At 42.5% G+C, this 22,193-nt stretch overlaps 1 protein-coding gene across 1 annotated transcript in view; it reads left to right on the forward strand.

Annotated features, from left to right (window-relative positions):
* The window catches only part of GRIN3A (glutamate ionotropic receptor NMDA type subunit 3A), a 78,988-nt gene that overhangs the window by 13,669 nt on the left and 43,126 nt on the right, over positions 1-22,193 (forward strand). The window contains exon 2 of the mRNA XM_083818569.1: positions 18,106-18,710. Coding sequence (XP_083674695.1) covers positions 18,106-18,710 — 605 coding nt within the window. The remainder of the gene's footprint in view (positions 1-18,105; positions 18,711-22,193) is intronic.

Below are 22,193 nucleotides of genomic sequence, written 5' to 3' on the forward strand. Positions count from 1 at the left end.
ATAATTTCATTCATTTGAGTATATATGTGTTGTTTCTGATGCATTTGGCATCATTAACAAATATGTATATATATATATGTATGTATATTCAGACTTCCTGTTCTTTTAAGCATGGTATGGCTTTGCTGTGGATGAGGAACTGGTCTAACAGATCCATGGCTTGCTACTGTGATATTTAAACTATATTTACACATGAGCTTAACACTGCTATCAACTTTAACCTTTAATTCTACCTGACTTGAACTTATTTTCACCAGAGATTCCATTCCCTTCACTTAAAATTCTATAGAAAGCCATTTTCTGAGTAAGATCAAGGATAATTCAGACAATTCATCTTTTTCTGGACCCTACTTATTCCAGCATTATAAGAGCAAATGCATGTCTTCCGAGAGCTATACAGAATTATTGCAATCTTGTTAGAGAATAACAAGCAGCAAAATGGCTTCTTATTGTTGTTAAGAGGGAGAGAAATGAGAATTCAATCTGACCATTGAACAGAGGACTCAAACGGAGATTTCAGTCTTCTCCAACGGAGGCTTAAAAATCTATAGGAAAATACAATGGACTAAAGACAGGAGTATTTACTGGTCTGCCCATCTGGGACCAGAGAGGGCCGGCTGAACTTCCTTGCTTTGTCAGGAGTCTCTTCTGGGAGGTTAGTAGTTCTGCAGGTGTGTCAAAAGCAGCAGCAGCCAGTTGCCTGCCTGCAAATGGAGCACCGAGTCTGCACGTGCCTTTGGCCCCAGCCTCGCATAACCATGACGTGGTCTCTGCTGGAGCCGTCGTGTGCCGCTGTGGCATCCTTCCTTCCGAAGAGTGTGAGCGGTGTGGGGAGGAAGAAACAGCCAGCCCTGGGAGCGAGCATGTCCAGGACTGCATCAGGAGTGAGCGGCGCTTCTCATTGCACGGAGTGGGACAGGAGAAGACCAGCGTTGCTCACTGGGCAGACAACTCCTGTTTCCTTTGCCAGGAGCACAGAGGGTGCTGTTCCTACAACCTTCACACCGCCTTGCCCAGTGCCCCCCCACCCCTGGCTTAACAGTCTGGAGGTGTTTACAAAATCTCCTGTTGGTTTAAGAATGGTCTCCAAACAAATATTGTTTACCTTGCTTTCATTTCAGGAAAAGAGCTCCAAAGCAAACCTTTCATTGAAGATGGTGCTTGAGTGTCTCTCTCTCCCTGTGATCTCACAGCTGGCTGGCTGTTTCGCTCAGACTTATTAATAATACATCCTGGTGTTCTGTGTGGTACCACCAAGGGTTTTAAGCAGGGAATTTTACAGAATATTTCAGTTCGCTTACTCAGAAGGGGCAGTGCAGCCTCCATGTCGATGCAAAATATCAAAATTCAGAGCTTATATTTTTTTCACCTTCTGTAGCTCCATTCCAGGTCACTGAAATGTGTAGAAGCATAATTTATCCTTTGAAAACCTGACCAAAACTTGCATTCAAGTGCTAGTGTCACGAAAGCACAGAGAGAATCTGACACGGGGAAAGGGAAGGAAAAAATATGTTCCAATTTCTCCAGGAAATACACTGTTTCTGTGATTTTTATTATAGGTTCTCTCCCCCTGAAGCACCATCATTTCCTGCAGAGAGCGTGCAGCTTTGATCGTATGTTCTTGTCAAGCCCGTAAGAGTGGTGCTCTGTCATCCCTTCCTTTCAGGTTGTCTGGGGGAATTAGGTACTCCTCTACAGCACTTGCAGTTGTTTGGAGAGTTAAAAAGACTCACCGAGCCAAAAAGCGCCAACATGGATTCCTGGTCCCCAGGCATGGTTCACCAGGCTGCGCAGAGACATCGTGGATTATTTGCATGGAGATGAACGGACACAAGCGTCTCGCTGAGATTAGTGAGACATGACGCTTTCGTATTTTATCACAACTGCTTATCCATGTCAAAATCCCAGGGTGTGCTGCATTTTCACTGGTTCTTATCCTCTCCTTTAGGAGGATACAATCACCCACTCAAGAAGCAGAAATAGTGCATGACTAACTATGTCACGGAACAAATGATTAGCACTAAGTAGCTTGTGCTAGCTGTTTGCAAACAATCCACGTGCCGACAATTATACTGAAGCAATTTTGTGAATACCTAACTCCATGCATTTTGCATAACTCAAGATGGGCTCCCAGATCGTTAAATCCGTAACTTTTGTCTCATTTGCTAAACTCACAAACTCTGGCAACGTGAGGCTGGACCACGATGCTGTCCGTGGCATGGCACTGGCAAGGGCGGTGGGAGGGATGGTGGCTCCAACAGGAGAGGTGCCACTCACGACAAGCCACAGCTGCGGTGCCCTGAGGGTTTGCAAGCCATCAAGTGCAGGGGAGGGCAGCCGCACGCAGGCAGATCCCCAAATACAGATGTTGTGTTTCCAGATCTGCAGTTATGCAAACCAGGATGCTGATTTGCCCCAGCTGTACCCAGCCCGCACACAGAGATCCCCATCTAGCTGCCAGCATGCACTCATTGGGTTCATTATAGCAAAAGATAAGGGCCAGCACGTCACCCACCTGCTGACGTCATGGTGTAAGAGCTGACCTGACGAGTGCCTAGCCTTGATGCAGGACTTTTTTAGAGATGAGCAGTGAGGGAGAAGGCATCTCGTGTGTCGGTAGGCAGCTCAGCGCTGACAGGAGTTTATTGATTCCTTTGGTGCAGAGTATTTGAGTGTTTTGTTTCATGGAAATGTGTAGCCCTCTCAGATTCTAAAACACAAAGCTCTTAAAAAATAAATTAAATACCCAATGTACTTGGGTAATAGGTGCTTTTCAGTGAGTGGAACGGTCTTCAGCTGTCACAGGGTTGTGCAAACCTCACATAACCTCAAGGAGGAGATGCAGTATTTTGTAGGAGGGGGATGTTGAGGTAGTGGAGATTTAAAGGAGTTGCCACAGAGAAGGTCAAGTCAGTACAGAAGAGAAAACTAGATTTGTAAAGACCTTTCCCCTCATTCCCACACTGCAAAGTGTTCTGCCCATCAATAACATCCAGCCTGCTAAATGGCTGCTGTTAGTTTCATTACCTTCTCATAAACGAAGCCAACCCCAGTAACCTGCCACAACATTTTTTTCCTTTTCCCCCTCAAGGAACATAAAGTAGCAGTGCAAACAAGTTTTTGCATAAATAGGATGTCCATCTTTGCTTACAATTCCATCACAATGCTCTGCCCAGTTGGTCCTTACTACTTTTTTTTTTTCTGTAAGAGTAAAAAGTATATTGAATTTCTCCATCACCACAGGTTTTGCTAGTAAGAGCAGTACGCTGAATTATTGGTATCGATATGCTATTAAGTTTTTCGTTAACAAGGGAAGATCTAGTATTTCTTTGGCACTGTATGTATTTCCTTTTTTTTTCCTTTTTTTTTTTTTTTCCCCCGACTCTGTGCAGTGTAATAGCATGCATTTGGGTGGATATGCCAAAGGAAGGGGGAAGCTGCAGGTGACTCCATCTCCATGAGATTTCCGAGGGGAAAGAGCCTAGCCCTCACTTCCGGGGCAGCTGTGGCATTCTGCTACAATAGCAGAAAGGGACCTACAGGGCAAAACTGATGAGCTTATTCTGACAGCATAATGCTGGAGCCAACTGCACTTGCCATGGGCAGAGCTGGACTAAAAGAGACTTGGCCCGTGCCAGCATCTTGTGATCAGCGCTAGCTGCTGTCAAGCGATGGTGGCAGACAGCAGTACAAGTCCTCAGTGCAGCCAGATGGTCCTGTCAAGCACGGTGTGCTGTTTTTCCCAATGTGTGTGGTCATATATTTATCTTCAGTCTGTGCCCACTATCACATGCCAATGCATACGAATGGGTACCTTGCTTCAAGTCTAGAAAGCATCAATTGCCATTGCTCCTCTGGGTCCAGACTCAGTGGCCAGTGCAAAGGAGGGATAAATAGGTATCATTCGTATTTTACAGTGACTTACAATCTCCATAAGTTTATCATTGGTCTGAATGTGCGTGTTAGGTGCAAGATAAATGAAAACATGGTAGCTATAATCAGTGCAAATATTTGTGCACAGTAGAGAGATGATGGTACTGTATATTTTCCGTCAAGTGTTTAAGTGAGAACAGTAGACTGAGTCACAAAATGAAACTGTAAATGTCCACCCGATGGTCTTGCCCTTTATACATAAAGGGCTGAAGCAGTCACGGGGGGTGACTAGATGTATTCTCCCAACCCCCACCACAGTACCATGTGTAAACCCTGTCTGTTCTGTGCACTGTCTATTACCTTAAGGTCTGGTTTCTTCATTGTGTACATGCGACGCTGTTGGAACACAATGGATTATTAGTAACTTGTTTACCCACTTAGAACTAATGAAGAAACTGCAGAATACTAAAGCTTGCAGGCATCAGGTCCCAATAAGGCAAGCATCATTGGGTCAATAAAAAAGACAGACCAGCGCGCTGTGAGTAGTGCAATGGTGCAAATGTCCAAATTATTTAACAGTAACCCATAAAATAAATGGATGCTTGTTACCGCACACATTGTTTTATCTATGGAGGCAGCTGTGTCTAGCACAGGAATGAACAGGAGTTTTGAGCCCTAGATTCTGCTTCTGGCAAAATCTTGGTATATCCTCCAAGACATGAAACTTAACGTCTTGTTCTTTTTTCCTTTTTCCCCTTGGATCCTTCCCTGTGCAAAGAGACATGAAATATTTATCTTGCTGTAAGCTGTAGGACATCTAGGGCAGCAAGCCACTCCACAAAGGCATCTGTGCCCTGCGGTGCTCACTCACACACTGCATCACGGTGGGGCTTGTCCCACAGCAAGGCTCTTGCTTACAAAGGGAGCACGAGGCAGGGCAGGGATTTCAGACCAGATTGCCCAGTTTCTGTATTTGACACCCATCCAGGGCCTGTGTCTCCTGCTCCTCCTGCTCTCCATCTGAGCTTGGTAGCAGTGTGCCGCGCAGCCTGTCGCACGCTAGTGTGGGTGGCTGCAAAGTGCATGGTTGGAAGCTCAAACACTTCTGCCTTTGGTGGTAGGGGAGCTCCGGATCACAGGATCATGCCTTACATCTCTACTGCATGCCTGGGAGATAGATCGGTAGTGTGTGACGAAACTTCCAAATTGTATTACGGTTGTCTTGTGTTTTTGTTGGTGGTGGGTTTTGTTGTTGCTGCCTGTTGTTTGTGACAGTGAATCCAGGATTGGGAAGGAAAAACAGGGAGCAGCAACTGAAAATTGAAAGTGGATGTAAGTCACTAGGCTTTGCAGCATTTCCAAAAGTCGCACGTTCGTCTCCTATTGAAGGCTCATAAATCTGCAGCCTGCGAGCTAACAAGCATCCCGCCTCCCGGTTTATTCATTTTATCCTCCTGAAGTAATTGCCAGCGCTGGGTGGCGCATCACTCTCTGCTGCTGCTGGCTGTCTCCTGCCCAGGAGGGCAGCCTCCATGGAGTGGGCAAGGCCTCCATGGGGAACTGAGGCCTCCAGGCAGCCTCCAGGAGGGCCTCGGGGCAGCCTCCAGGCAGCCTCCAGGCAGGCCTCGGCTGCCTTCCAACGGGAGCCTGGCCCCAGGTGGCCCCCTCAGCCTCAGCCCCACAGGGAGGCTGCAGCCCCGGAACACCCAGGGGGGAAATACCCTGAGGAGGGAGGAAGCCCTCAGGGCTGCCCGTTTGGAAAATAAATGTAAAAATCTGCAGTATTTGTTTTTAAAAGAGGTGCTCAATTAGGAGTTTCCTCCTCCTCACGCCTTTCCCCTAAGAGGCAATTATAACTCTTTGTGATTTCCCAGCTTTCTAATTAAATCCTTGGTGTATTAAATAGGAAACCTCAAGCGGAGATATTTAAATGCTATTCCTGATTTTTAGCCAAGCAAGTACACACAGAATTCACCTTAGAGCCATGATTTAAATGTCTAGCCTCAGAAGGATGAACTACTAACTTAATCTGTGCTGGCCTCATTGAACAGAGTTAAGAGATCAGTCTTTGCAAGCTTAATTCCCAGCTTTCTTTCCTACAAAAAAATCAATATAGAGTAAAATGCACCTGTAGGTGAAATTAATCCCGTGCGACATGCCCGGAACAAGGCACAGCAAACAAGGATGCAGTGATGAGCTGGTCCTGGCTTTCTGAGGAGCAAGACGCAGATCAGCATTCATTTCTCCCACTGTACCTTGCCATATAGAGCTGTCATTTTGGTAAGCGCGTGCTCACACCCCACAGGCGCTTCTCCAGCACGCAGGGACATCTGGAGATGTGGATGCTAACTTGGTGGCTGGTCACTGTGCTCGAGGAGCAGCAGCACCCAGCACCCTGCATCACTTCATTGTATGGCCTCGGGAAGAACAAGAAAGGCTTTTTGGTTGAATTGCCACCTCCTTCCCCGTTTGTCCCCAGGATCAAATGGCCTAGTTTCACTCTGCTGGGCTGCAAACACCGGATAGCACTGAACAGACTGTTGGCAGGTATATAGTCATTTGTAAAAATAACGAGACACGGGACAGAGCTTCTGCAAGTACAGGGAATGCAAATGCACTGGGCGAGTTGAAGACACTTTTAAGCCAGGCTGCAATTGGACCAGTGGGTGAAAAAAGTGCTCCAGATTTTGTTCCTTGCTGCAGGTGTTAGTGGTGAATAAAATTTAATTGGATAAAGTGCTGCATGGGTAGAGGGGTACATAGCCACAAGGACAATAGCAGCTTTTATAGAACAGGATCAAACTTCTTTTACCTTCATAACCTGAATCAGCCTTCTCTGTACTCACTTTACATTCTACATTTTCTCCTGGATTCATTTCTTTTTGTTTGGACAGAATTTTGCTCATGTCTAAAAAGTTAGGTCTAATTGAAAGTGTGCTCATAGCCTCTAGTGCTTGTGAAAAAGCAGCATTTTCTAGTGATGGACTGCAACAGGTCCATCGTGCTGATGGCAAGGTAGGAGCTGTTGTAACAGAGCCAGGATGGTAATGTCATTGCAAAAGCTCTTTATACAGAGGAGCTCAGCAGGGTTGACTTGCCAAGGAAGCTGGTGGAGAACAATGCTTGGCAATGTGCATTGTAATTACAGCTTGGGTTGCCAAATTCTCTATAACTCTTTGCGTAGTAGTCCTCAAGAGTGAGGCATCAGAGCAAACACCGCATGCAATCAGCATGAGCTATGGAAATATGTTCAATATGCAAAGCCAAGAATTTAGTGTTAGTCTAATTAATGTCCTAGCAGTCTAATCAAAGTAGTATTACTGGTCACACAGCAATGATATTAACACTTAGAGAGAAATTATCCGAATATTACAGCTCATTCTCAGCAATGACATCATTGGAATTACCATGCACACACTTCTGGTATCTCTTTTCTCAGGTGTTAGGCTCACCTTTCCATGCATCTCTGGGATCCCAGGTCAACATCACAGACCTCCTTTAGGGAGTCAGAGCGAGAGTGTGTTCTCAGGGGCGGTTTAATTGGTTTAATGGGAAGTAGTGTGTGTCCAGCGATCTCTGAAGGGAGAAGTATTATGTTGATGGTTGGAGTTTGTTTGTCCCCTGAGTTTACTTTTGGTCATTTCTGTATGTTTGCTAATGCTGTCTGCATATCTGCCGGAAATAGTTGACAATTTCTCATTCATTTGCACTTCCATCTTACATATGCATTTATGGTATGTGGGGACATAAAACATGTTGCATACTTATTCTTTGCTCTCCCTAAAACCAATTTTTCTCAGCTCGCAAAGTTGTAGTCTCTTATTGACTGGTAACTGACCATTGGTGAGTGGTGATTTTTAGCTCTGGCACCTCTTGTGCCATCCTGTGCTTTCAGTGTCAAGACTTGTGCTGTCATCTTGTGATAATACTGTAGTGGGTTTACGTGGCAAGGTTTTGGTAGCAGGGGGCCATAGGGGTGGCTTCTGTGAGAAGGATCTAGAAGCTGCCCCATGTTTGGTAAGGGCCCCACTGCTGACCAGAGCTGAGCCAATAAGTGATGTTGTTTTGCACCTCTGTGCAATACACCTCTGTGTATTTAAGACAGGGAAAAAAACCCTGCGCCACACAGCAGCTGGAAGAGTGAGAGGAGTGAGGAACAGCCTTGCAGGCGCCAAGGTCAGTGAAGAAGGAGGGGGAGAGGTGCTCCAGGTGCCGGAGCAGAAGATCCCCTGCGGCCTGTGGTGAGGACCATGGTGAAGCAGGCTGCCCCCCTGCAGCCCGTGGAGTACCACGGTGGAGCAGGGTTTCGCACTGCAGCCCGTGGAGGAGACCACGGTGGAGCAGGTGGACCTGCACTGACGGAGGCTGTGGCCTGTGGAGGACCCCTGCCGGAGCAGGTTCCGGGCTGGACCTGGAGCCCATGGAGAGGAGACGATGCAGGAGCAGGTGATCTGGCAGGAGCTGCTGCCCGTGGGGGATCCAGGTTGGAGCAGTTTGCTCCTGAGGGATGGACCCCATGGTACGGACCCACATCTGGAGCAGTTCTTGAAGAGCTGCTGCCTGTGGGCAGCCCACGCCGGATCAGTTCGGGAAGGACGGCATCCTGTGGGAGGGACCCCACAGCACAGGGGACAATAATGACCAAGAAGGAGCGGCTGAGAAGAAGCGCTATAGACTGACCATAACCCCCATTCCCCCATTCCCCTGCGCCGCTCGGGGGGAGGAGGTGGAAGAGGGTGGATGGGGGGGAAGGTGCTTTTGGCTTCTTTCCTTTGTTTCTCGCTTCTCTAGCTTGTTAGTAATAGGCAATAAATCTTACTACCTCCCTATGCTGAGTCTGTTTTGCCCGTCACAATAATTACTGCGTGATCTCCTCGTCCTTACCTCAACCCTTGAGCCCTTTTCATTGTATTTTCTCCCCGTTCCTCTTTCAGGAGGGGGAGTGAGAGAGCGGCTGTGGTGGAGCTCAGCCGTCCACCTGAGTAAAACCACCACAAATACTTATGTGGGTCCTTGATACAAGCCCTCCTGTATTTTGTTTCTTTTGTTTGTTTGTTTTGTTTTTGTTTCCAGTGGCCTTTGAGCTGCAATTTCTTGATAAGTCAACTAACATTTTATTACTGCTGCCAGATGACACTTACCTGACTCCTCTATCTAAGGTTGTTAGTAATCACTCTAAAAGATAATAATAGTAAGAAGAGCTCTTCCGTTCAAAGATGGACATGGAGTGCTCTGGTAGCCACCTAAAACATTACCTTCAAGCTAAGACAGCAGCACTGGTGTGTTAGAAGAATTCCTTTACAGCAACAGACACTTCTGTTGCACCTCAGATGTTAGGAGGGCCAGGATGGAGGAGGCAGATCTGTAACTTTGCAACCCCAAAGTGCTTACATTGTCCTCTCCCATGTGCTGCCATGGTTTTGGGTCTACTGCTGGCTGCACTTCAGCTTTCTCTGTTCACTACCAGAGACCTGCTCTCCATTCACTACCAGAGACCATCTATTCCGGCTGCACCCTGAGAGCAGGATCTGGTGGTGAGATGCTTAGGTCGCCCTTGCCCTCCATGCAGCCCCACTAGATCCAGCAAGACCTCTGCAGTTAGAGGTTTGCTTTGGCATCAATTTAACACAGAGACCTTTTGACTGATCATGGAATCATAGAATGACTCTGATTTGAAGGGACCTTAAAGATCACCCAGTTCCAACCCCCCTGCAGTGGGCAGGGATGCCACCCACTAGATCAGGTTGCTGAGGGCCTCTTCCAGCCTGGTCTTAAACACCTCCAGGGATGGGGCATCCACAGCTTCTCTGGGCAATAACTGATGGCCAGGGTGTGAAAAACACCAGAGTCTGTAATTGCATCACTCAACTGAGGAGCACACAGACACCCTTAGACAGCCTGCTGAAGAGCTATGAGTTGATTGAATGTCACATCTTGATTGAATGTACCTTTAAAGGAAGAATTAAATTCTACTAAGTGTTGTTTTCCAACCATCCATGCTTGCAGTGGCGTTCACATGAACCCCCAAAAGATACGCTTCTGTGGAACTGTCCCTGTACTTTGCATCCTTTGCAAGCGTGGAAGGACTTGTGATTGGTCTTCTTGTGTGTAGCATAAACGCCAGATGAGAAATCCTGCTCATGGGCATGACGGTCTAGGTGAGGTCAGCTACAAGAAAATGTCTTACTGGGAAATGGCATTGTAAAGGAAGCCTGAGGCAAAGCTAGCAAAGATCTTATTGGGCGTATGTGCGTATGATGGTATGTGCGCACTTTGGTGCAACAACCTGATTCTGTATTGGTGTTGAGCTTCTAGAAAATAATGCCGCGCAGTAACGAATTGTCTGTTTTGGCTAATACGTGCATTTAATATCACCTGGCATCTTTTATACAATTGTTTACAAGGGCTTTGCAGACACCAACTACAAATCACACCTTCCCACAAAAAGGAGGATTCCTCATGTAACTGTTGATATAAGAAAAGAACAAACAATTATTTACAAATGGCATGAATTAATGGCTGGGTTAAGAGCAGGTAGTAATAATTTGGATTCCCTACGAACAGTGTATTCTTTAAAAGCAAGAAAATATCTCATCTCCTACTTTTGTATCTCCCATTTACAGTACGCTAGCACTTGGGAGCCAGAGCCACTCACAGACAAGGACCTGGTCAACTCTTTCTCCCATACAAAGCACACCACAGAGTTTCTCTAGAGCATTGTATTGGCATTTTAATGATGGAGAAAAGCCTGTTATGGAGAATTAATGCAACTCCCCCTGATCTATTTGTGTTAGCAATCATCTGTCTTCTAACTGTAAAAAGACATTTTAGGGAAGGAAAAACTATTTTGGGTCTTAGCACCTGTATGAAATATTCTTTGTTGAACTTTTTTTTTTTTTCATTTTTTCTTTTTTTTCCCCTACAGCAAAGAACACCTTGAAGTTTTTGAAGTAATATTACTTATGATAATTTATAAGTGGCTATGGAGATAAATGATGGGCCTTACTTTCCAAGAACAGCTGAATGTTCATATTTTATACTGCCTGTTTGACCTTGTAGAGAACTGTATATATTAGGATTAGATTGGAATATTTGTATGTAGCCATTAGAGATGCTGAGCAACACAAAGTCATGACTGTCTAAGTAGAGAAATCATTCTGAGGACGAACTAAGTCAAGCCTTAAATTAATCTAACTGTAGTGGGTTTGTGTGTTGTTTCTTTTTAAATCAACAGTCGTTGCCTTGTTAGGATCTGCTGATAAGCGTTGCCTGGACAGATGCCAGGCTTTTTTTGCTGCAAGAATCAGAACAGCTTTCACTAGTTTAAGCAGGCGTTTCTCTCTCAGAAACTTTGAAACTGTTTGCAAAAAATAGCCTCTACTTTTGGGATCTACCATGTTTCAAATGATGCTATATATGATGAGGTGTATATGTGAGTGCAGAAGATATGCAAAACACGAAAAAAGAGGAATTAGTAAAGTCATCCTCCTCTTCTTGGGCCAACACAGGAGAAATTCATTTGCTTGATAGAGGCTTGTTCTTAAGCTGATGAATAGTCCTAATCATCTGTGGATGGGATTTTCTTCCCTAGAGAACCAAAAGATGGGACTGTTTTGCTGTTTAAATAGCAGAAGACACTGGTATTTTTAATCATACTGATGCTGCTTAAGTAGATGTTTAAGTGTTTTTCTGGATGAAGGCCTAGAAGCTGAATCTAATGGTTAGTGATGTCTGTGACAAGCCTTTGGGGGCTTAGCTGGGACTGGAAGAAAGCCCGGAAGCAGCATTACACCAGAGCCCGGCCCACTGTGCTCTTCACAGAGGAGCAGTGGATGTGTGCCTGCCCTGCCCACCACTCTTGGCTCTGCAGGAGCTGCACTGGAGGGGAAAGAAATAACTGCCCTGAGGCTGAGCTCTGGTGGGAGACCTTCTTTCCACCTGTGGAAAACACTGCAGCTGAACAGAAGAATGGATTTTGAGGAAAAAGTCTGGATGTTGCACACGTGATTGTGAGAACCTGCAGATGAGTGAGTGACTTCTGGGCCATAGTCTCCATCTCGGGCAGAACAGGTTTCTTACTGCCCTGACTTTGCAGCACAGCAGTGGATTTGCTGGAGCACACCTTTCCTCTCTCCCCAGTGCTACACATCCAGATGCACAGAGGACGAACACACAACCAGGGCCATCCCAACAAGAAATCAAGACTTGGTTGTGTGCAAAGGGCTGTGGTCTCCCATTAGTCCTTGGAGCTCTCTTGACCCTTCAGCACAAGCACAGCATTTGACACCAAGGACACGCTGAACTCTTCAGGCTAATGACTGAGGCAGGGATATTTTCTTTGCGTGGAAGATATGGAGAGCTTTAAGCTTCCCTTATCAATGGTTGTGGGGTGAGACCATCAGTGACCCTGGTGAAGGGAGAGGAAGTGTTACCACTCTTCTGACTCCCCACCACTCTTCCGAGTGTACCACGCAGAAGTGGTGCAGTGGGCAGCTCAGTGGCTGGTTGGGCAGGTTGGCAGGACCTCACCATCTAGAGTGCTTCCTGCACCCTGCCAACACAAAATCCTCTGTGAAACATTGCAGTTTCAGCAGAAAGGTGGATATCAAAGGAAAAATATATATATACTTCATAGCATCTTTCATTATGGCATGAAAGGAAAGGTAATAAGTTATCACTTAGCCCCTAGGGAACTGGGTTTTAAGCCTAAAATTTATAATTTCAACCATAGAATAAAGATCTCCCTGGATTTTGAGGCTGCAACATCAGTTTGCTCACTGCTGCCATTTAGCTCTGTTTGTAAAGCTGCGAGTCCCCACAGTTGCGCTGAAAACCAGAAGGCTTTTTTTTTTCCTTTAGCAGAACTTTCTCTGATGTAATTATATATCCTGTTGTCTCTTTTTGTTTCTTATCATAAATAAATATTTTAGTACTGTCTTTGCCCCTGAGAATCAGTGGGGAATAATATTTTCAGTGTATTATTTACTTTTATACAGTTGGCAAAAAATACTCGCATACATGCTTTTAGCTTTGCTAATGAATCTATCATAATGTCAAATAAAATGTTACTGTGACCATGCCTAATTAGCATTACAGTTTTGGTTGAAGAGATAAATGGTCAGATTCTTCAGGGTACAGTCTAGCTCCAGGCATTGGTTGTGCTCACAAGATTTGCAATGGCTAAGAACAATTCTACAGACCACTGAAACAGAGCCTTGGAAAATAATGCATTAATGAAATGCAAATCATGTTTCAGTTGTTAAATGAACCTACTATCTCAGGTATCTCAGGCAATGAAACTAAAAGCTGTTCTGGTTGTGATACAGAAATCAAATAAGTAGCTACTGTCTCTTTTGATGTAGGAAAGTGAAGCACATCAGACCATGTAAAGTTTTATATTCTATGAATAGCTTGGTCCAAAGCCCACTGAAAGTCAGTGGAAAGACCATTGGTATCTGATCCAAAGGCGATTAGTCAGAAATTAAGGATTCTAGGCCTGTTCCTTACCCATTAAAACTGAAGTCAAGTTCATTATGGCTGGTTTATAAAACAGAAACTAATGATGTGCAGCAAGAAATTAAGTCTTCATAAACATAGAAAATGTTTTTGCTAGTGAGGCTATGCAAATACATTATTAAAAATAAATCACAATTAACATTATTCAAATGAGTTTTAGTTCTCTGTGTAATTTAGAGAAAAACTGATGCAAGCCATAACCTTTAATGACAGCTTAAAGTCAAATTTAAGCAAAGCAATTGATTTTCTATACAAAATTTCATTGACAGTTTGACTGAAGTAGTCAGACTTTAATAATTTCCAAAGTCAAGTAATAAAGGTGTCTGCCTAAGAACTTTGATAATGATGGATGGGCATAGTTCAATATACTGGTATTATCTCATAAATCTTCTAATTCAGGATAAGTACAAAGTTATACACATCTAAATTATCATATAAGTTGTCAAAACCCTTTGCAATTAACCTATGCGGCTTCCGGGATCGGTGCTGAATCACTGAATAAACAATTTTTGGAAGTTCTTCATTAAAAAGCAATAATTGTTTATTTTTTTAGAACAATGAATTAACAAAAATACATAAAAGAATTAAGAACACTGCAATATCAAAGTCTGTATCCTTACATCCTGATTTTTTGTAATTTTTTCAGGCCTCATATGTTCAATTGCATCCTACAAATGAAAAATAAACCTTTCAAATTAATATTAAAAGGGTGTTAATTCCATACATCTCTGTATAAACCAGTAAAATCAACCAGCAGCTCTCAAGAGCTGGCCAGAGAGAGTTCTTGTCTGAGCTGTGAACCAGCGTTGCTGACTGAGTTTTCCTGTGCTGAATCCCAATACAGAACAGACATTAACTGCTGGTACAACAAAATTGCCTCTTCCTTCCCAAAGTCTACAGGGGTGTTTGCCTGGTGGGCTGAGGATTGGCTGAAGGTTAAGCAAAAGATAGACACCTACTAGATGAGTGTTATGCATATCATAGTATCAGAAGAGTTCTGAAGACGAATTTGCAGTCAGTTCCCTTCAAACTACCATCTGGTCCCAGTACATTAAATGAAGAAAAGATAGTGTGTTTGGTAGGGCTGAAAGTTGACCAAGCATGTTAACAAGGAATCTAGCAATTAATAAATCATTGTGATGAGTGCCCATGTAGATATACCTGTTGCCTTTAGAAAGTGCCAGCTGAAACATGGATAGTTTAACATCAAGAACTAGTTTTAAAAGCACGTTTGGCCTAAAACAGGTTAACCTAAACCCATCTCTATTCAATGAAAAAGCAGTGTCTCAATACAAGAACAGTCTGTTGGACTACCTTGGCACACCTAACTATTTTGCACATAAGAAACAGACCAGCATGAAAGCTATTCAGGACTAACCCTGTAGCTGCCCTACTAGGTAGTGAGTCCGTCTCACACCTGAGACTACCCACAAGTCTGATGGAAACTGTCATCATCTGCACAGCTGAGTAAAATTAAATCCAGTTTTCCAGCCCCAAAGGAGACTTTCCCATTCTCTGGGCTATGTGCGCTTGGTACTATGTTTGCTGTAGGTGCAGTGTGATGCCCAGTGACCCTAAGGCGTAATTTGTACCTTTCGTATGTCTTTTTCGTATGTCTTTCAAAGTGTTTTAATACTGGAAGAACTGTGCTGTGGACAAGGAGAATTCTTACATAGTGTGAAGCCTAGTGCATAAGCACTGGGCTTACCATGGTGCAGGTAGGCCTTCAACGATCTGAACCTGCTGGGTAAGATGGAGCGCTATTTCTCATGCAGTCTTACCCATACTGCCAACTGCGAGTGATCCCCAAAATGTGTTGCAACCCACAGTGCCAGTGCACGGCATCAGAGCTAATTGCCATGGTCCAAAACAAGACCAGGAACAAAGTAAGCAGGGCAAATGCTCGTGTTTGTTTCATAGGGTGGCTTTATTCAGCAGTATGGACACAGACATTCTTGCTGAATTCTGTCAATCATCAGTACAGGGCTGTTTTTCTGCATCCATTAGATTTTTTTCTTTTATACCTGCACCTGTATTATAATAGCTATACAACTATGCTTGGGATGATAGGATTCTGAATATACCAGAGAAATTTGATCTTATTAGTACAGGTATGGTCAGGTTGTGTGCTGTCTATGTTCTGTTAAAATGTTCTACTCATATAGAATAACTCATTTCTTAACTAACAAATTAACCATGCCAATAGACTTGCAAAGTTTTCTTGGTTGAAGGCAGATAATATTGTAAAAAATATTCATACTTTTACTTGATCTTGGGCAGAGAGGACACAAGGAAAACTCCTTCTATTCCCTTCTGTTTCAAGTGAGAGACAAACTAGAGTTAATTTGCTATATGATCTCATAACCTTAGCAAAAAAAATCTTGTCTTAATTGAATTTTCAGAGAGTAATTTATTCAAATCAGCTTCCCAAATCCAGATCCAGATATTATGCACAAAGCTTTTTTTTTTTTTTCTGAACTAATCATGTATTTTAATTAATAAGCAATGTTTTCCAGGATAGAACTCACAGAGTCTGCACAGTTTAGCTTGTGCATTCAGTAACTTGTCGTTTATCAAAGAATCAATCCTCTTGCATCTTATTGGCAGTACATGATGTGCATTGATAGTGGACAGTGATCTATTTAATTAGTTTATTCATGCGTCTGTGTAAAAACAGGCCACAGATACCAAAACCAAGACATAACAAAAGAGCTGAGTGCATCTTCAATTACAGTATTCTCTCTATCAAGCTCTGAATTTAAATTATCTGCTCTGGAAAACACATGATGTATTCACATAGCTACAAAGTAACACAGTGAAAGCTTGTTGCTTATAAATGCTGTTTAGCTCTTCAGTTCATTGTTTTCTTGTCTGTATGTTTTTCTCATTCACCTTGCATCTATATCGGAGAGCCAGGATTTTATTTCAGTAAATTTTGTGTTATTCATAATGACATTTCTAAGATCCAACCAAACTGGAGTCTGTAATGATAAAATTCTGTCAAAATCAAAATGACAGCTTTTTATACTAGCTTTAAACAGAGTAAAGGTCTGATCCCACTTATACATAATACATGTTAACTTCTTAAAATGTAAGAGAATGAAGAACAGACCTGAAGTGTGTTTAATAACTTAAGAATGGATAGAAAGATGATAAAATGCAGGAACCTGTGTAGGGTAGCATATGATTTGAAGGAGCTTGAATACTGACAAATGTTTAAGCCACAACAAAGATCTCACAAGCAAATTAAATACTCAAGCTGACTTCATAACTCACTTTTTTTTGTTGTTGTTTGTTTCTTGAACAGTCTCATGGCTGGAATCAAATGCCAAAGTAAGTTGGAATAACTTTTTAGTAAAGCTACACTATGGACTGTCAAGTTCTCATCCGAAACCAAGCAATGTAACGCATATATGCTAGCCTGATAGAAGCATTTTGGTAAAGGAGAAAATCATTTCATGCCAGAAATTGTTTGGGTCCCTTCATTTATTCTTGCTTATTGAATCTTCAGATAAAATTTAACTTTATTTTGGGGGTCAGGAAAGGGGGAGGAGTAAGAATAAGGGAAAAAGTGTTCTTGGATGAAATAATAAGAAAGGAAGAAATACTCAAGAGAGCAGATGAATGAACCTCACGTCCTTTCTCTTTTCTCTTTTCCTGGAAGAAACACAGCTAAAAGCAATGATGTTGGGAAATGTAAGCGGCTAAGTTCTATGGTATTATCAACAATATGGAAAAAAATGATATGGAATGGTTATTTATCGAATATTGTCCAGCTCAGAAATCATGGAGCCTGAATATCTTAGCCTCTTGTGCATTCAATAACTTGTCCTTTACCAAAGAATCAATCTTCTCATGTTTTATTGGTAGTACATGATGTGCATTGATTGTAGGTTATGATCTGTTTAATTAGCTTACTCACGTCTGTGTTGAAAAAGTCCCCAAATACCAAAAATAAGAAAGAGATAACTAAAAGAACAGAGAGTTTTTCTTTATTTTTACCTACCTCCATCCGTCTTTAAGTTAACTCCATCCCAGCCAGACCCAGTGCAACTTTTTAACAAAGCACTTGGCAGCATCCATTAAACTAAAATATTAACACCATGACTGAATGCAAACAATAAAGGCATACCTTCTCATATGTCCAGTCAGGAGACCATGGAATTCATCGACTGAGAATGCCAAGAAATCCAAAAGTACAAATGGATTTAAAGAAATACAAATTACTGATTGGAAGAAATACAAATTCTAGGTTGGATATTAGGATAAATTTCCTTACTGAAAGGATTGTGTGGCATTGGAATAGTCTGTCCAGGGAAATGGCTGAATCACCTTCCCTGGACGTCTTCAAGAAACGTGTAGACTTAGAACTTAATAGCATGGTTTAGTGGTGAACTTTAGGACTAAGATAAAGGTTGGACTAGATGGTCTTAGAGGTCTTTTCCAACCTGAGTGATTCTATGAAATTACTGGAAACTTACTCTTTGGTGATTATTGAAGTTGACTCAAACTTCAGGAAGCCAAGGAAACCCATGAAGTCCATTTAAGCTTGGGCTGGTCTAAGTTTCCGTGTTTCTCACACCATTACCTTGATCAACAGGTGATTACTTTGAACAACATGAATGAATATGTGATCTTCACATAAAAGTAAAGCAAACACATTATCTTTGGTTCCAGCATATTTCTAATCGGTATCTTTCATATTTTTGACTACAGAATCCCCTTCACCTGCAAATGAGTTTAGAAAACTCATTGAGTTCTGATGCTGATGTCACTTTCTCAATCCTTGCAATGAACAAGTGGTACAATTTCAGCTTGATGGTATGCCAGGAGGAGTGGAACATCACAGATTTTCTCTTCCTCACACAACAGAGCTCCAAGTTTCACCTAGGATCCATTATAAACATCACAGCAAATCTCACTTCAACCAGAGACCTTCTGAACTACCTACAGTTTTATCTGGAGAGCATCAAAGAAACAACGTCTACTATGGTGATGTTTGGATGCGACATGGAAAAAACAAGGAGAATTTTTGAAATAACTACCCAGTTTGGTGTGATGCCTCCAGAACTTCACTGGATTATTGGGGATTCACAGAATGTAGAAGAACTGAGAACAGAAGGTTTGCCACTTGGTCTCATTGCTCATGGCAAGACAACACAATCAGTCTTTGAGCATTATGTACAGGATGCAATGGAGTTGGTAGCAAGAGCTGTAGCAGCAGCCACCATGATTCAGCCTGAACTAGCTCTTCTTCCAAGCACAATGAATTGCATGGACACAGATGAAAAAAATATCACTTCAGGGCAGTACTTATCAAAGTAAGTTTTCTTTTTCTTTTCTATTTTATAGCTAGCATTTGTGGTATAAAATAAAATCTTAGTTTCCTCTCCTCTTCCCACCGTTCTCCATGGCTTGGCCATAATGCTACCCTCCCTAATATGCGCATTTGTTTCATTATTTCTTCCTACTTCATTACTGCTGGAGAAATAAACTTAAACTTAGCCACAGAGGAGATGAAGCTAGTTGTGGATGTTGTGGATGACCCTGTTCCATGGCAGTAGAGATATCATAGTAATTGTAGGATAGGTTACAGACTAAGCTCCGAAAGTATCTTGTAATTATGCCTGTGTGTTATGTCTGTGAGGGAAAAGTCAGGACTATTGTCAAATTCCCTCAGGTTTTGAGATACCTGAGAGAATACAAAACACAGTAAGACTATTTGTGCTACCAAAGTAATCACAGAATATAAAAGCAGATGTTTGCTTTCAGGCACTTGGTAATATGCTTCCATGGGAAAGAAACAAAACAAAACAAAACAAACAAACAAAAACAACAACAACAACAAAACACCCTTGACCGTGTCATAGGCCAGTGATGCAGACCAAACTGTCTGGTGCTTGGTGCAGGAGGCTTCTCTTTCAGCTTGTAAAACTAGTCCTGTAGACCACTGCACATCACTGTACTGAAGTTATTCCCAAATCCACCTGGGGATTCATGTCTACAAATATTTTGGATTTGAACATAAGGAAAAATGCATGGTTCCTTTTAAAAACAAACAGAACAGTCCTTGCTAAGTATGTGAATTCATCACCTGTTTTACATCCAGTGACTGTTGCATATTTTTCCACCATTACACCTGCTTTTCAGTCTACAGATTTTAATAGACAGGGTTAGGATAAGAGTTCTTGAAGCTTTTGTTATTTTTGCAACTTTTTTTTTGAAATGCTGTCTGAGATGTGTCTTCATGATGAAGTGGTAACAGCACTGCTCAAAACACAACCACTTGAGATGTTAACAGTTCCTTAGTCAGCCCTCACCCATAACATAAGGGACAAAAAAAAAATGATTCTGAATAGTGAAATAAGTCTTGGGAGTACAATATTGCACTGCTTTGTAATATATCCACCAACTCGTGACACTAATTCTGCATCATCATTCTGTCTGTTTTAACCAGATCATACCTAATTTCCTGAAAAGTAAAACCCACAAACTGGCTTCTTGAAATACCAAATGTTTGAGGTAGTAGTGCTAGAAGGACAGACGTTTTGAGGATTAAGGAAGAGACAAAGAGAAAGAAAAGCAAGATCAAAGCTCTGTTACGTATTCCTGCACAGTATTTCTACATCATTGTTTGTTCAAAAAACTATTACCTATCACATCAACATTGACTGCTGTAACTCTTGTGTTATTTTGGGAGACAAAATCCAATTTCACATCTATGAAATTTCAAGTCCCTTCATCTCACTAAAGATATTGTGGAAAAGAAAAAAGGGTCAGAGGGTAGGTAGAAATCTGTCCTTACAAGGAATGACTGAATAGGCTGGGAAAAGAGACAGCTTATGGGGTTAGTGATAGAGGTCTACAAAATCACTAATGGAGTGGAGGTAGTAGACAGAGATAAATGGTTCATTGTCTTTTTGCCTAAAAGAAGCAAGGGCAGCATGTGAAGATGAAGTCAGAAAGGTTCAAAACAAATCAAAAGCAGCAATTCATACCACAGTACAGTGGTACAGTACAGTACAGCCAGTACACCTGTAAGGTTTCTGGCAAAACTTCAACAAACACTAGCATCTTAACTGGGTTCAAGTGTAAGGCTGAATAAAATGCCTGGAAGAGAGAACAGAGGAAGGGACACCACACAGACAACTTGCAACAGGTTCTGGAACTCAAAAAACTCTGGAAACTGTCAGATCATTTGAAGAAAATGTCATATGCTTGGCCTGCTTTTCCCTAGGCATCTGCTTGTGGACCCTATTAAAGACAAAATAACAGGTTAGATAAACCCCTGGCCTGAAGCACTGCAGCTGTTTTTGTAGCGTGTAAGTGAGGCAGATTCCTGATGGCCAGAACCGATGTATTTGAGTTAGCAGCATACCTATTAATTCACCCTTGTAACAGTGATTCCTGAGTCATGATGCGCTGATGAGCGTCTCAACAGTGACCAACCCTCTCAATTTCACGGTTACTTTTAGGCGATCATAGCCCTTCAAAAGTCGAAATTTTTATCTGGTGCATAACTGAGTATTTATTTACATGTGCATTTCTCTGCCTGAGCTGATCCACGTGCTTTAATACATAGCCTTGGGGCTGTGGTGGTGGGGATGGAGAAGGTGCAGAAGTACGGGCCTTCACCACCATGGCTGCCGTGTGCAGAGAAGCAGCAGGCCCACAGGCAGGCCCGCCTGGCACCTGGGCTTTTGTGGCCAATGCCGTGCTTGTACTCTGGCATTGGAGACATTTAAATGTCACCCAAGAGCAGAATAATGACAGTGAATGAGACCAAGATCTGCTCCGTGGCAAAACATGCTTTTATTGATATAGGTATTGATACGGAGATACACACAGTTAAAGACTGTGCTGCTGTAAATCTCCATCCTTAATTTCTCTCATGACAAGGTTGATTCCCTCATCCATTCCTGTCTGCTCACGGGAGCATCCTTTTTGGCAGAATGAGATACTAAAATTTCAAAGCCTCATCTTGTCTTTATAGCTCGAACTAGACTTACATCTTTAATTTGCCTTCTTGGGTAATTTCACCAGCCTGCTATTTGCCTGCCTGTTCTGACTCTTACCTTCTGGTAAATTTTCTAAGAAAGATATAGAATGACCCAGCCATCAAGCTTGAGAGAAAAAGAAATTGTTAAATTAAGTCATTCTTAAAAGTACTACAAAGATGTCTCTTCTGGAGTGTGGTAGTACTACTGAAGTTGTAATGAGCAGTTCTTACAGCAAAGCACATTAAAAACAGGAATAAAGGTGAAAAGAGCAACTGGCACACTTCGGACTGCTTGGTCAAACTGATTTGAGACAGCAGTCAGCCTGCCAGTGTGATCATCAACTCACAGATACTGACACATCAAGGAAATTAATTAATTGAGGATCTGTCCCTTCACCTTTCGAAACCTGTACACATCGTCTTTCCTTACAAATCTGTCCATAGCCCTACTGAAAAGGACCAGTTCTGGAATTTCCAATGTGTCTGTGTAATACTCAGCACTTGCAATTCCCCAAATTTTCATACTAGAGACTGCTGGCCTAAATAATGTAGTCACATCCTCTTATCTATTTTGTAAGTTACTGAGTTTTTCCATGAAGCCCCTGGCATGAGTTTCACTAGTACAGCATATGAAAATGATTAGCAGCCTTAGCCACTCGCATATATAACAACATGTTGTTAAAATGTATTTCCCACATGGTTCCCCTCATTTATTTTGATTAATGTCCTGTCACTACCAAAAATATATAACATGCAAATGAGTTGCAAAAGTAAGCCACTACCTCGATAAGGTAGCAAAGTCATA

This window comes from Anser anser (genome assembly GCF_964211835.1).
Source record: "Anser anser genome assembly, chromosome: Z".
In the NCBI taxonomy this organism is placed as follows: Eukaryota; Metazoa; Chordata; class Aves; order Anseriformes; family Anatidae; genus Anser; species Anser anser.